This window comes from Plectropomus leopardus, chromosome 23, assembly GCF_008729295.1.
Source record: "Plectropomus leopardus isolate mb chromosome 23, YSFRI_Pleo_2.0, whole genome shotgun sequence".
NCBI lineage: Eukaryota > Metazoa > Chordata > Actinopteri > Perciformes > Serranidae > Plectropomus > Plectropomus leopardus.
The window spans coordinates 389,163-404,886 of NC_056485.1; the positions used below are offsets into that span (position 1 = coordinate 389,163).

General features: G+C 42.9%; 1 protein-coding gene across 1 annotated transcript in view; it reads left to right on the plus strand.

Moving 5' to 3' along the window:
• The window catches only part of sorcs2 (sortilin-related VPS10 domain containing receptor 2), a 353,265-nt gene that overhangs the window by 169,650 nt on the left and 167,891 nt on the right, over positions 1 to 15,724 (plus strand). The window contains 3 exon segments of the mRNA XM_042512640.1: positions 7,323 to 7,487; positions 9,567 to 9,606; positions 9,609 to 9,639. Of these exon segments, the coding sequence (XP_042368574.1) occupies positions 7,323 to 7,487; positions 9,567 to 9,606; positions 9,609 to 9,639 (236 nt within the window).

The following is a 15,724-nucleotide window of genomic DNA, read 5'->3' on the forward strand; positions in this document are numbered from 1 at the left end:
CCTCAGAAATAATCAGAAGTCAATCATTGTTTGGTTGCAAACTGTTGAGTGCACAAGACAGAATTGCAGAAATGGGTCTTTAATCAAGAACTATCATATCAAAGACAAGTTTACAAAATTTTGGTTCTTGATAGTTTTTTAATACTTACACATCCTCTGATACCAGGAAGGTATTTATGTTTGAAATCTACCCATAGAAAAGGCCAAACATCCTATCCTCAAACAACTTGTATGCTGTCTGCTGGTGTCCTCTGGGCTCCCACACTGCTCTGCTCTCCCAAGTCTTGATTCCCAGCAGACCACAGCTGAGTAAGCTGCTGTCACACGCAACTTCCGCTAACAGTGAAAACTAGAACCCAAGCAATTAACATAGGCAATTAAGTGAAAAGCAATTGCATTAGGAGTTGCTAGATGCAAGCCGCTACCAATATGCATGTGTATGGGTGTTTACGTGTGGACCCAAATGTCAATGAAAAGGCAAGGACTCTTCTGATTTACTGCAACTTGGGCCTTATTTTTATTTTGTTTTTTTGCCATCTTGTCAATCAGATATGACAACACTGTATTCATAAAACTAAAAGAGCTATTCTGAGTGATAATCCTGTTCCACCAGCATAGAACTGGTTCTGTTCCTGCACCTAATTTTGAACCATTTAGAACATTCCACAATTTTGCTACTACTGTTTACTTTCGTTGTGCATTGTGCCTCCATTAGTGACACATCCTTCATTACATGTTGGTAAAGATTCTCGGTCACCCTGGTATTGGTAATTTGGCGAGTGGTGCTAGCGGTAGTGATTTAAAATTAATATCAAGTGGAGGTGTTACCTGATTCATATGATTAATTCAGGGAAAAAGAAGCCTAACGTAGCCTAACAACTTCTAGCAAGGAGTCCTAGTTTAGGAGTGGATTAGGAAAGTTCTCAGAGCAACTCTGAGCAGGAAGTGACAGAAACTTTTATTTTAGAGTAGGTGTGGTTGACCCTGTTGTGGGGTATGAAACATTCTTTTAACAAATGTGATTGGTTGTCACAGACTCTTGTGAGCCTGCAAGGTATGGATGCCCAGTGGAAAAGCAATGAACTGCTTTACAATATGAGACTGCAGAGCTGTTTGTGTGATCACACAGCTGCACTGTTGCAGTTTTACAGTTGCAAGTCATTTCAATGTTGATAGTCACTTTATATACCTCGCATGATGTTGTTATTGTGATGGGTGGGAGATGTGAGTCATCCAACATTTTTGCCTTTCTGTTGTTTTCTACTCTGCTTCAGAAAATCTTAAGCCTCTTAAAAGTCCTGCCTGCTTCACCTAACACTTTTTTTTTTAACCTTCGGTGCTCTCTTTAGGGCTAAGATGCTTTGTGAATAACTTTTATTTTTACCAGGAATTAGTCTTAACTTTAAGGGGAGAAAGGAGAGAAAATAACAATTTTAGAATTTCATCACCAGGAGCAACTCATAGTACTAGGAAGCTTCGTAAAAACGGCCCATAATGTATGATTCCATGAGGCATTATAAGTCAATACCTACAGACATGGACAAATTTGTTGGTGCCCTTCCATAAAAATAGAAGAACCCACAATTTTGTCTGAAATAACTTGACACTGACAAAAGTAAGTGGCATCCATTATTGTTAATTAAATATTAAATGAAAATCAGACATTGCTTTAAATTTTTGATTCAACAGAATATTTAAAATAATAAAGCAAATGAAAATGGCATGGACAAAAATGATGGGACCTTTATCCTGATATTTTGTTGTGCAACCTTCAGAGGCAATCACTGCAAGCAAGAGTTTTCTGTAGCCCTCAGTGAGACTTTTGCACCTGTCTGCAGGTAGTTTAGCCCACTCTTCCTGAGCGACCAGCTCCAGCTGTCTCAGGTTTGAAGGGTACCCTCTCCAGACTGCTTGTTTCAGCTCTTTCCATAGATGTTCAACAGGATTTAGATCAGGGCTCATTGAGGCCACTTCAGAATAGCCCAATGTTTTGTTCTTAGCCATTCTTGGGTGCTTTTTGCTGTGTGTTTTGGGTCATTATCCTGTTGGAGAACCCATGATCTGCGACTGAGATGGAGCTTTCTGACAATAGGAAGTAAATTCTTCTCCAGAATGCCTTGATAGTCTTCAGATTTCATTCTACCCTGCACAGATTCAAGGCACCCTGTTCCAGGTGCAGCAAAGCAGCTCCAAAACATAATCGAGCCTCCTCATGTTTCACAGTAGGCATGGTGTTCTTTTGTTTGAAAGCTTCATTTTTTTGTCTGTACAGCTGGTAAGGTACAGCTGATGTGAAAGTTCCAGTTTTGTCTCATCTCTCAGGACATTCTCCCAGAAGCATTGTGGCTTGTCAATATGCATTTTAGCAAATTCCAGTCTGGCTTTAAACTGCAACTGCATGCCAGCACTCCTCCATCAACTATTGTAAGCTGCTAAGTAGATTGTGTTGTTTTATAAAAGATTATAGAGCTGATACCCTCTGATATGTGCCAACACAGCAGGACTTGTGTGTTCTCAACGATCAGCTCCCTTTGTCAGACTGACTGTGAACGAAAGATTATCAAGCCTGGCACAGATTCAGTGTACACACCGCAAAGCCACACTGGTGTTTAAACCCTTTGCAGACTCAAAAGAGCTCAGTTTTGTTTCTGTAAGTCCCCTTAATGTGTGACACCCCTACAGTCTCCAGACACAGGAAGTTTAGAGCGGGCTTTTATCTGCCTCACACAATATCATCAGTGTGCTTCCCAAAGCTTGAGTTATTACTCAGAGGAAATGGTTACAGAGGAAGCATGTATCAAAGTCTTTTTTTTTTTATGGAGGATGATGACTTGTGCGATGTAGCGTCTGTCTGCCTGCCCCAATCATCTTTTTGTAGCCTCCTCAAAAAAAGTTCCCAGTCTTCTTTGTGAATTGATGATTGAAGGCCAGTTTCAGCTTTAGGATGAAGGTTCAAAGGCTTGCTTCATGCTTACAGATTGACAAGAGTGCCACTTGTTGACAAGTCACATTACTGCATCAGGTGAGTCCAGTCCTGCAATGTATTAAGATCCACACAAGCTTTTTTCCAATTCAGACCTTTTTTTCAGTATATTTGTGATGATTTCAAAGGGGCAGGTGTGGCTCAGAGGTAGAGTGGGTCGTCGGTCGGTCAATCGGAAGGTCAGTGGTTCGATCCCTAGCTCCTCCGGGCAACATGTCTGAACATACTGAACCCCAAATTGCTCCCGATGCTGTGTCATCGGAGTGCGAATGTGTGTGAAAGATTACTGATTACTGCTACTGAGTAGCAGGTGGCACCCCGTACAGTAGCCTCGGCCACCAGTGTGTGAATGTGTGTGTGAATGGGTGAATGTGACATGTAGTGTTAAAGCGCTTTGAGTGGTCAATAAGACTAGAAAAGCACTAAACAAATATAGTCCATTTACCATTTAAGGTATCTGTGCTGGATTCAAACCAATACTGTTATTCATTTTGACCAGTACTGTCCTTAATATTATTGGTTCCAAAGCCATGATATGAGAGAGGCTCATCATGTAGATCTAAATGGAATATGTGAGAAAAGAACAGAAAACATTAGCACCAAAAAACATAATGTTCCATCCATTTATTCTCCCTTTTCTCAAGTCTCTGCTTCATCTCTGACTTGAGAGGTTCCCTCTTTAAGCCCTTGCAAAACTATTAATATGAGACATTCTGGAGAAGAGGATGGAGTAATTTTTCATGTCAGTGGTAAGGAATTGTAGAATTAGGCAAGTAATGATTATGGTTTGCTGTAAGGCTCCAAGAAATCAATGTGAGTCTGTGTAATTTCCCCAATGGTGACAGAAGTGACTGTGTGTGTGTGTGTGTGTGTGTGTGTGTGTGTGTGTGTGTGTGTGTGTGTGTGTGTGTGTGTGAGAGAGAGAGAGAGACCACAATGAGACATGTTCAATAAAGTAAACATTGTCTCAAAGATTCTAATATGTTGCTATGTTGTCATGTAAATAAATTCCCTATTGCCCTACAGTATGTCTCCTGCTTGTTAATACTTGTGACTATACTCTACTATTACTCAGTTATTACAATCAGCATCTTACAGATTACATGTGTTTACTTTAGTTTATTTATTTTCACATATATATATGTTTAGAAAAGACAGTAGGAATTCAAAAGGGTTTGAGCATTGTGCAGGAGAGTTAAGAAGCCAAAAATGCTTATAAAGATACCTCCCCCTTAATAGCAATAATCAAGCATAAAACAGATTAAAATAAAGATTGCCTAATAGATGAAAATACTAAGCAGTAATACAAAATTGAATAGAAAATGATAAATTACAAAAAAGTTTTCATTTACAATTTGAGATGCTTTACAAATTAATCAGTGAAGTGTTATGAATATTTGCAAATTATCTGATGTTTTTTGAATAACTATCATGATAAATGCAGGACTGCCATAAGAACTTTGTTTAACCCTTTAAAGCCTGGATCGACATCCCTTTTCTTGTGCAGTATTCAGATGTGGTTCACAACTATTTAAACTTTGAGCCTGAGCAATTTGTTTTGATTTCTTTGAATAAAAAAAAAAACATGGGACCACAGGCAATGAGCAACTTCCCTCAAATTGCAATATATATCTTTTTAAAAAGCTATGGAAAATTATCCAAAGAATATATTCATAATCATCAATTATATATTTAAAATTAGTTTATAGGTTGTTATTTTTCTTTTCTTGTTTTTTTTTTAGCTTTTTATCAGATCACTTCTATTTTATTTTTTCTATTTGTTTGTTTCGTTTCTTTTTAACTTGCCTTTTTTTGTGCTAATTTTCTGTTGTTTTTTTAAATATATATTTACATGTATATATGTATATATATATATATATATATATATATATATATATATATATATTTTTTTTTTGAAAGAAAAAAGGCCAACATCTTTGCTTTCTCTCAGCAAATACTCTTGACATGCCCTTGAGCAAAGCACTGAACCACGAACCTTCTAGTAAATCGGCTGTCAAAAGTAAACAATGTGGGCAGCTCTCAGTTCAATTACAGACATCAAAAACATAAATAAAAAGAAAGAACTGTATGTTGAGAGAAACTGTCCAGTCCTCTGTGCGTTTCCTCTCCTGCTTTTCTGTTTTGATCACTCCACCGTTTGTCTTGTAGGCCTTCCTCTGCCAGACAACAAACGCCAGGCTTCGTATTGACCATGTTACTCAAAGAAGTGTATTCAGAACTAGCAAGAGTTGCACAAACACACACACACACACACACACAGTACAGCCAGTACGATGTGGGGCATGCTATGCACTCATGACGGAATACTGAAAAGGATCTGTGTGTTTATGTGTGCATGCTTACTTACTAGCTTGTGTGTCTCAGTGCATTTAATTTCATTTTATTTATTTAATATAATAACATAATTACTCACCTACAGCATCACAAGCTCAATGTGTGTTTAATGGCAAGGTTATGTGACTGAGAATTTGAAGGTTTTATGATACAACAGAGCGAAAAGACAGCAAGATTTCAGAAGCAAAAATGTGTTTGGAAATCTCAGAGAAATTAGTGGAGTAAAAAATACATATGATACAGAAATCTCTGATGTTGAATCCACAAATGTTTGAACAGAACATTTTTTGTTTCCATAGGTCAGCAGCCAACTCGCATTCTAAAGTCATCAAATACAGCCACATTATCAGACACCGAAGCCAAAATCCACCTTAAACAGTGGTATAATATGTTGCTTTGTAATATGGCCATTGGTTCATAATGTGGATGGACAGCACCTGTCGTAGCCATATGAAATGCCACTGAATGGTGTCAGATTCAAACAATGCCTATAACTACTTACTATAATAAGCATGAAGGTCCCTACTGGGTGGACAGGAGGGGACTTTCACCCAGGACTAGCCTGTTTTCATTCTGAAATCATCAGATGCTACCACATTTGCCGTGCTTTGAGCGTAAAAACCCAACACAAAAAGCTAACTTTTGCATCTGCATGATACACTGCTGGAAGGCATCAGCTGAGAACTCAGCCAGACAGAACTGGTCGAGATGTTATGATATGCTGGCCAAATTGAGGTCACTTGAGAATGCTGCAGGACAGGCCCTGTCAGGTTAAGATGTAATATAGGGGGCACAAGGGTGCCTGGGAGGGGGTGGTGGATAGATCCAACAAGCCCTGGACTTTCATGCAGGAGCCTGGTCTTCACTTAGAAGGTAGAAGGTAGATTTATTGGTAATTTTTTAAACCAAGTTTAAAAAAAAGGAAACTATGTGCGCAGAGCAGTCTCTGATCTCTCGTTGCTGAGTGAGCCTCAATCACATCTCATCTAATCCATGTGCTTGTGTTGACATCACAGTAGTGGCATCCTGAAACATAAATAGCAGATGCAGAAAAACACCTAAACCGTAATATTTAGATGCGGAAGTCCACTGCAAAGCGGCAACATGCGATGACTTGCGATGAAAGTGTGTTGACAACGGGGATCTCTTCCTGTATGAATACAGAGCCAAGCCATTATGTTATTTTCTCAACCTTACCATGTGCTGTTGTTGCCCCGATTTGTTGTCAACAGCAGATGCAGTAGGATACCTAGCTTGAATATGTAGAAGTCTACTGACAAAGAGGCGATGTGGGATGAGAACGTGTTGCATATCTTCATGCTCTTGGTAAAAACTGAATGATGCTTCAACCCTGAGTTCATGTATAATGACTTAAACATGATACCTTCTCTACAGGCTATACTGCTGCATCCCTCAAGCTGTGACTATTCCACCTCTGAAAAACAACAGCAAACTTGTACTTTTCACATGCTTGACATATTTGTGGTTCAAGCATAAAACATTCCATAGACAAACACTGTGATGAGATTAAACAACCGTCATTGGACAGTTTCCCGTCTCTCTCAAACTCCTAAAGAATATGACTGGCCCATTACCTCCTATTGATCAACCCTATTGGTAGCCTTACTTATGGCTGTCTAGGACATAATTATGATTGGTGGGCTGGCAGGTCCTGCTGTGCCCAGCATTTAATGTCTTCACTTTATGAGCTATTAAACTCTAAATAGATAATCAATATAGTGTCACCTCAGTCTAAGGAGCTTGTAAGCTTGATGGACAGTTTTTATAGTTCAGAGAACGGCCTTAAATACATTGGCATGCATGCATTTATATTCATCAGTTTTCTCTTGCAATATGCACAAGTATTGATATTAGGATACTGTCTTTGCTTCTTCCACAGACTGCTGACTGAGCAACATATACATCTCAGGAGATTACACTCTGACCTCTGATTTCTTCCCTTCCTCCTCTGTCTCCCTTTTAGGTGGTGCTGGTAGGCTCATCCATTAATGAACGGGATCAGATGCTGTTTATCAGCACAGATGAAGGCTCCTCCTTCCAGCGACAGCCCATCGCCTTCATTCCCGACACGCTCATCTTCCACCCGAAGGAAGAAGACAAGCTCCTGGCCTACTGCAAGGAGAGCAGGGTGGGTATCACAACATAAATGACTGAACAAGGAAACAGCACTGATGTTACACCAGCAAGACATCTCTGCTATCAGTGCATCTCAGCAATCCATTCAGTTTCAATTTTGAACACAGCAGTAGCAGAACAAGAACCTCACTTAATTCCACCGCATTGGTTCAATACTTCAGGTGCTCTTAAAGGGTAATGCTAATGGATAATGGTTAGATAATGGTTTTGTCAAAATGTGGGGGCATATTTTCCTGGTTTTGGTTATTATTTATTTCAGCTACAATCACATTGTACTCACCAGTGTATTTACTAAGATAAAATTAGCGTTCCAGACGTTCCAGCCTGTTCTCATTCCAAAGTCATCATATGTTGCTGCTTTTACAATGATTTTGGCATAAGAATCCAGCACGAAATGCCATCTGTATGATACGCCGCCAGACGGCTGGACAGCACTTGCCTAAAATGTGGATGGGTGACATCTGTTGAGAACACTGCTGGTTGGAACCTGTTGTGTACGAATGATACACCACTTGACAGTGTCCAGGAGAAACGCTGCCTGTATACGGTGTATTTTCAGATGGTAAATGGCAAATGGACTGTACTTGTATAGCTGTACTTTTCTAGTCCTTTCAACCTCTTAAAGTGCTTTCACAGGACATGTCACATTCACCCATTCACCCACACATTCACACAGTAGTGGCAGAGGTGCCACCTACTAGGTAGTAATCATTCATACGCATGCACACTCCGATGACGCAGCATCAGGAGCAAATTGGGACTCAGTACCTTGCCCAAGGACTTTGGGATTAGAGGATGACTCACTCTTCCACCTGAGCCACAGCCACCCATAAAACGACAAAATGAGGAAATGTTCTTAAACTGAATATGACACAAACATTATCATCACAGTGTCAATGTTTTGTGACCCCCGATTCTGTACCCGTGTTTTCAGACGGTCAAATAGGGGGAAATGTCAAAAAAATAATTCAAAAAATGTATTTCAGTGTATTATTTCAAAACTCAAATAAAATGATTAATGGATCTGTGTCATTCCACATTTTCAACTGTGAATAGAAGGATACATCTACACTCTTAAAGCTCATAACTCCTAACTGAAAAGTTAAAGTTCTATCAAGTGGAAATGGAGCTGGAGACATCAAGGTGGGAAAGTAGGTCTGGTAGTTCATAAGTTTGAGCCAACTCAGCTCCTCTTTTAAGTTTAATAATTTACATGTAATTAAGTAAGGAATTCAATTAGGTTTTAATCTGTTCCATATGGGCAGCCTGCATATGGAAGTGAGGAATCTATTCAGACAGAACAAAGAAATCATTTAGCTGGAAATTGATGGGAGGACGCTGAGCAGCATGGGTAAATTAGTTAGTTAAATTAGTTTGTGAGGGCAGGGACAGATTTCTATCAAGGTTAGCTTTAGTTTTTGTTTTTCACAGCTAGAAATGTGCAGCTGCAGTGTGCTGTAGTATTAAGTTTGATCACTGATGACTGGTGTTTTCTCATGACCCTGAGCAATCTTGCTCATATAAAGCTTGTTAGTTATGTAAAGATTTTGACAGAATGTACTGTTTTAACAACTGAACCTCTTAGTGACAACTGTTTTGTAAAGCTGTGTTGTGTTTCTTTATGGTAGAGGAAGTTTATGTGGTAAAATTATTTTCTCAGCTCCAGTGTGCTTTTCAGGCTTCAAGGATGCTTTTCGTGTAGGAATCAATAGGCTTTCATTAGGGGTGGAATCAATGCCATAAAAGCAAGGGCAACACACACACACACACACAATACACACACACAATACACACTGCTCATAAAATATTAGAAAAACTCACACACAGTCACACATACACAAAACTTGCTGTAATTAATAATTCATTGGGGCTCAGTCTTAACTTGGTGAAGCATGAAATTCAGTAGCTCGATTGGGTGAACTGGGGTGATCCAAATAGACTTGATTTATCCGCCATTGTAAAGGATATAGCTGGTAATAGGGCTCGGGTTAGACTTCATAATTTAATGCTACATGCTTTGAGTTTATGTTTTGCTGTCTAATTGTGGTCTTCTCTCTTTTTGTGTGCCCAGCTCTATGCCTCTACAGACCTGGGTCGCAAGTGGACTTTTCTTCAGAGCGGGTGACCAAGGACAAAGTGTTCTGGTCAGTTCAACTGTATTTTCTCATTATCAATGAACAAGGACTTTAAGATCCAGCTCAATGCTCAGAGTGTCTCAAAAGGCCTTCCTATTTATGTAAAGTTACATAAAAAAGTCATCTGTTGAGTGCTTAAAGCAGTAGTTCAGCATTTTAACAGCAATGAGAAGATTTAATATCCATCTTATATGTGTGTGTTGAACTAGAGACAGAATGTGTTTAAGCTAACCTAACCAAGACGGAAAAAGGAAACAGCTTTAAAAGTATTTCACCGATATAAGAAAGGTCCTTATATATAAAACTAAGGTGCCTCTGAAGATGCAGGAAGATGCAAATTGGTGCTACATGATCAGAGAAAACAGAGAAAAAGGGTTGTGGCATTGGCTTTTGCTTAAAAGGTGGAAATTACAACAACTATTTGAATGCATCAGACCAGTTAAGGCTCCCACTGGTGGATGACGAAATGCAGCCTTGTATGTTCAATATAAAGGCGGCCAGCTGCATCTTGTGTTACAGTTAAAAAGTGAGCTAAATGTGTTTCTAAAAACATTTAAGTTGTAAAATAGGCAGCTCAAGCTGGGTACATCAACAATGATTAATCTGATCTAAGATTAGCTCCAATCAGAGTTTAGTAAAATCAGGTTTTAAAATAAGTAAATCTAGATTTAAAATTAAGCAGATCTCTTACACCATTTACAATTAACCTTGGTTTAGTTAAGTCTATTTATACAGAATTTCAGCTGAGTTTGATCAATAGGGACGTGTTATTTAAATATTAAAATAATAAATAAATAAACAAATAAAAATTCTCTTGGCAACTAGTTAGTATAAAAGAGAGGAGGGGTTGGCAGCAGCACCCGCTTACTCTTTTAACGGATCGACTAAGGTGAGTATATTGAGTCTGTCACTCAACCTTCTTTAAAGGAACTCGATATTTTTGCTCACTTCATTTAGAAAAAGCAGTCATTGTAAAAAGTTAAAACTCTTACTTAATCTTACATCACAGTTTAAAGTTTTGGTGCAACAGAATTAAATTTAATCTAGGTTTAGAGTAAAAGCTTAACCAAGATTTAAAGAGCAGTTTAACATAAACATTATTTTATGCTAGTTTTAAAGTTTGATGCAACAAAATTTAAATTTAAACAATGATTTAAAAGCCAATCCTTGTTGGTGCAATCCAGCCTCAACAACAGAATTTTGGTTTATATTTGATCTGAACTGCCTACTTTTACCATTTGATCTCAGTTTTTCAGCCTCTGTTTTACTGTGCAAGGAACAGGATGGCGCCCACTTACGAAAACGTAGACATATAGCCTGTAGTTTCGGGAACAGCCCCAAGAGCCAGCTAAACTCTGCCAAATGAAGTCATTTACATCATTTACGTCACTTGGTGAAGTTTGGCCAGTGGAGGAGGAAGTTTACCACCGTTCATCTACACATACTACCCACACATTGTTTAATACAAGTATCCCTTTAAAGCTCATTAAATGTTATAAAGACAATATGTCCTTTTAGGATGGATTACATGCTAATTATTTCTCAATGAATGACAGTCAAGTGCTGTGTCTGCGTCTTAACAGTTCTATCGTCACAGTGAGGTTTACTGGGTAAGATATCATCGTGCTTCTCAACCAGCACTGCAGATGGAGCTGCACAAAAGTATTGGGCATATCGAGAAACGGTTATAACAGTTTGTCAAAAAATTATTCCAGTTAACATTAATGGTGTCCAGGCTGAATGTCTGTATCTCTGAAAATCCACTCACTCTTCCTTTTGCACCCACGAGGTCTGCTGTTGCAGTTTTGAGTAAAATATCTTGACAACTACTGGGTGACTGCCATGGAATGTAATCACTTTTGACCACCTGTAGAGCTAATGACATTCTCATCCTGGACTGTTTTTTGTGCTTAGTGCTAGTTAGGTGGTAAGCAAGTAACAAAAGTAGTAAGTAAAGTAAAGTTTATTTATATAGCACCTTTCAAGAGCAGAGGTCACAAAGTCCTTTACATATCAGATTAAAATATATTAAATACAGATAATTACATTAAACACACACACACACGCAAATCAAACAAAGGCAAGTATAAACAGATGTGTCTTCAGCTTCATTTTAAAAATGTCCACAGGGTTCACAGTTCTCAATTCCAGAGGAAGACAGTTGCAAAGTTTAGGAGCTGCAACCTCAAAGGTACAGTCTTCTTTGGTTTTAAGTCTTGTGTGACGAACAACCAGCAGACCCTGATCAGAGGACCTCAGGGTCTTGCTGGTGTTGTACGGCTTCAGCAGCTCATTGATATATGCAGGTGCTTGACCATGCAGTACTCTATACACAATCACAAGAATCTTAAACTTGGTCCTCAATTTTTTTGGGAGCCAGTGCAAAGACACAAGGACAGGGGTTGTGCCTTGATGACACAAAACCATGGATAATCATCTCTAGTTCAGCTCTAGAGACAACAGGTCTGAGATTAGCAATGTTTTGTAGATGGTAAAAAGCCACCTCATCTGGCTCTTCTCAATGCGGAGGAGCAGCGGCTCTACTCCGAGCTCCTCCCGGATGACCGAGCTTCTCACCCTATCTCTAAGGGAGAGCCCAGCCACCCTACGGAGGAAACTCATTTCGGCCGCTTGTACCCGCGATCTTGTTCTTTCGGTCACTACCCAAAGCTCATGACCATAGGTGAGGGTAGGAACGAAGATCGACTGGTAAATCGAGAGCTTTGCCTTTCGGCTCAGCTCCCTCTTCACCAAGACAGACCGGTGCAGAGTCCACATTACTGCAGACACTGCACCGATCCGCCTGTCGATCTCCCGTTCCATCCTTCCCTCACTCGTGAACAAGACCCCGAGGTACTTAAACTCCTCCACTTGGGGCAGAACTTCATCCCCGATCCGGAGGGGGCACACGCCACCCTTTTCCGGCTGAGAACCATGGTCTCGGATTTGGAGGTGCTGATTCTCATTCCAGCCGCTTCACACTCGGCTGCGAACCGATCCAGTGAGAGCTGAAGGTCGCGGCCCGATGAAGCCAACAGGACCACATCATCTGCAAAGAGCAGAGACCTCATCCTGAGGTCACCAAACCGGACCCCCTCAACACCCTGGCTGCGCCTAGAAATTCTGTCCATAAAAGTTATGAACAGAATCGGCGACAAAGGGCAGCCCTGGCGGAGTCCAACCCCTCCCTGAGCTACCACCTTATCGTGGTGGAGGGGGGTTGCGTGTCCCAGTGATCCTAGGAGCTCAGTTGTCGGGGGCTTCATGCCCCTGGTAGGGTCACCCATGGCAAACAGGTCCTAGGGGAGGGACCAGACAAAGTGTAGCTCCCAAGACCCCTATGATGATGTCAATCAATGGTTCAGAGTTCCCCTCGCCCGGACGCGGGTCACCGGGGCCCCCCCCTGGAACCAGGCCTGGGGGTGGGGCTCGATGGCGAGCGCCTGGTGGCCGGGCCTTTACCCATGGGGCCCGGCCGGGCACAGCCCAAAGAGGTGACATGGGACCTCCTTCCCGAGGGCTCACCACCCGTAGGAGGGGCCGTAGGGGTCGGGTGCAGTGTGAGCTGGGCAGCAGTCGAAGGCGGGGACCTTGGCGGTCCGATCCTCGGCTGCAGAAGCTAGCTCTGGGGACGTGGAATGTCACCTCTCTGGTGGGGAAGGAGCCTGAGCTGGTGCGCGAGGTTGAGAAGTTTCCGACTAGATATAGTCGGCCTCACCTCGACGCATGGCTTGGGCTCCGGAACCAGTCTTCTTGAGAGGGGATGGACTCTCTTCCACTCTGGAGTTGCCACTGGTGAGAGGTGCCGGGCAGGGGTGGCAATACTTATTGCCCCCCGGCTCGGTGCCTGTACGTTGGAGTTTACGCCGGTGAATGAGAGGGTAGCCTCCCTCCGCCTTTGGGTTGGGGGACGGATCCTGACTGTTGTTTGTGCCTATGGTCCAAACAGCAGTTCAGAGTATCCACCCTTTTTGGAGTCCTTAGAGGGGGTGCTGGAGAGTGCTCCTTCTGGGGACTCCCTCGTTCTGCTGGGGGACTTCAACGCTCATGTTGGCAACGACAGTGAGACCTGGAGGGGCGTGATCGGGAGGAATGGCCCCCCCGATCTGAACCGGAGTGGTGTTTTGTTATTGGACTTCGCCACAGATTGTCCATAACGAACACCATGTTCAAGCATAAGGGTGTCCATATGCGCACTTGGCATCAGGACACCCTAGGCCGCAGTTCAATGATTGACTTTGTAGTCGTATCGTTGGACTTGCGGCCGTGTCTTGGACACTCGGGTGAAGAGAGGGGCGGAGCTGTCAACCGATCACCACCTGGTGGTGAGTTGGCTCCGATGGTGGGGGAGGACGCCGGTCAGACCTGGCAGACCCAAACGCATTGTGAGGGTCTGCTGGGAACGTCTGGCAGAGTCTCCCATCAGAAGGAGCTTCAACTCCACCTCCGGAAGAGCTTCGACCATGTCCCGGGGGAGGCTGGGGACATTGAGTCCGAGTGGGCCGTGTTCCGTGCCTCCATTGCTGAGGCGGCCGACCGGTGCTGTGGCCATAAGGTGGTTGGTGCCTGTCGGGGCGGCAACACCCGAACCCGCTGGTGGACACCGGCGGTAAGGGGTGCCGTCAAGCTGAAGAAGGAGTCCTATCGGGCCTTCTTGGCCTGTGGGACTCCGGAGGCAGCAGACAGGTACCGACAGGCCAAGCAGAGTGCGGCGGCGGCGGTCGCCGAGGCGAAAACCCGGGCATGGGAGGAGTTCGGCGAGGCCATGGAAAACGACTTCCGGACGGCTTCAAAGAGGTTCTGGACCACCATCCGGCGTCTCAGGAGGGGGAAACAGTACTCCGTCAACACTGTGTATGGTGGCAACGGGGCGCTGCTGACCTCGACTCGGGACGTTGTGGATCGGTGGAAGGAATACTTCGAAGACCCCTCCTCAATCCCACCGACACGCCTTCCGTTGGGGAAGCAGGGCCTGGGGACCCGGGGATGGGCTCCTCTATCTCTGGGGCTGAGGTTACCGAGGTGGTCAAAAAGCTCCTCGGTGGCAGGGCCCCGGGGGTGGACGAGGTCCGCCCGGAGTTCCTCAAGGCCCTGGATGTTGTGGGGCTGTCGTGGCTGACACGACTCTGCAACATTGCGTGGACATCGGGGGCAGTGCCCTTGGACTGGCAGACTGGGGTGGTGGTCCCTCTTTTCAAGAAGGGGGACCGGAGGGTGTGTTCCAACTACAGGGGGATCACACTCCTCAGCCTCCCTGGTAAGGTCTATTCGGGGGTACTAGAGAGGAGGGTCCGCCGGATAGTCGAACCCCGGATTCAGGAGGAGCAATGCGGTTTTCGCCCCGGTCGTGGAACTGTGGACCAGCTCTGGACCCTTGGCAGGATCCTTGAGGGTGCTTGGGAGTTTGCCCAACCAGTCCACATGTGCTTTGTGGACTTGGAGAAGGCATTCGACCGTGTCCCCCGGGGAGTCCTGTGGGGGGTTCTCCGGGAATATGGGGTTTCGGACTCCCTGATACGGGCTGTCCGTTCCCTGTATGACCAGTGCCAGAGCTTGGGTCCGCATTGCCGCAGTAAGTCGAACTCGTTTCCGGTGAATTCAGAATGTTCCCTGCAAATGGCAAACAATACACTAACATTGTACAGTTAATTCAAAATGGCTCACTTCATGTTGTGTTGATGGTATGGATCCAAGAGACAGTTTTAGTCTTTGCAAGTTTCATATGCCTCCTGATTTGTGCACTTGTAGGTGACCTGTTTTGGGACCAATAACAAGGACAATGAGATAAAAACATCAATCAAAATAACATAATGTGTATTTTTTAATTTTGAGAAAGGGTTTTTTAGTCAAAGTTGAAACAACAAAGATATGAGTTATAGTGTGATATGACACAAAAAGTCTGGCGCTAAAGGAAAATTTGAACCATTGCATCACTTAGTCATTAACTGTCCCTTTTTTTATATTTCCTTGTAAGCTACCAAAAAATAAAGATGAGAGTGGCATCAAACCTATCATCTGACTCTCAGAGAGAAGGAAAAAAGACATGTTTCCAAAAATGTTTAAGATTTAAATCACCTGTAACGTGATTATCATC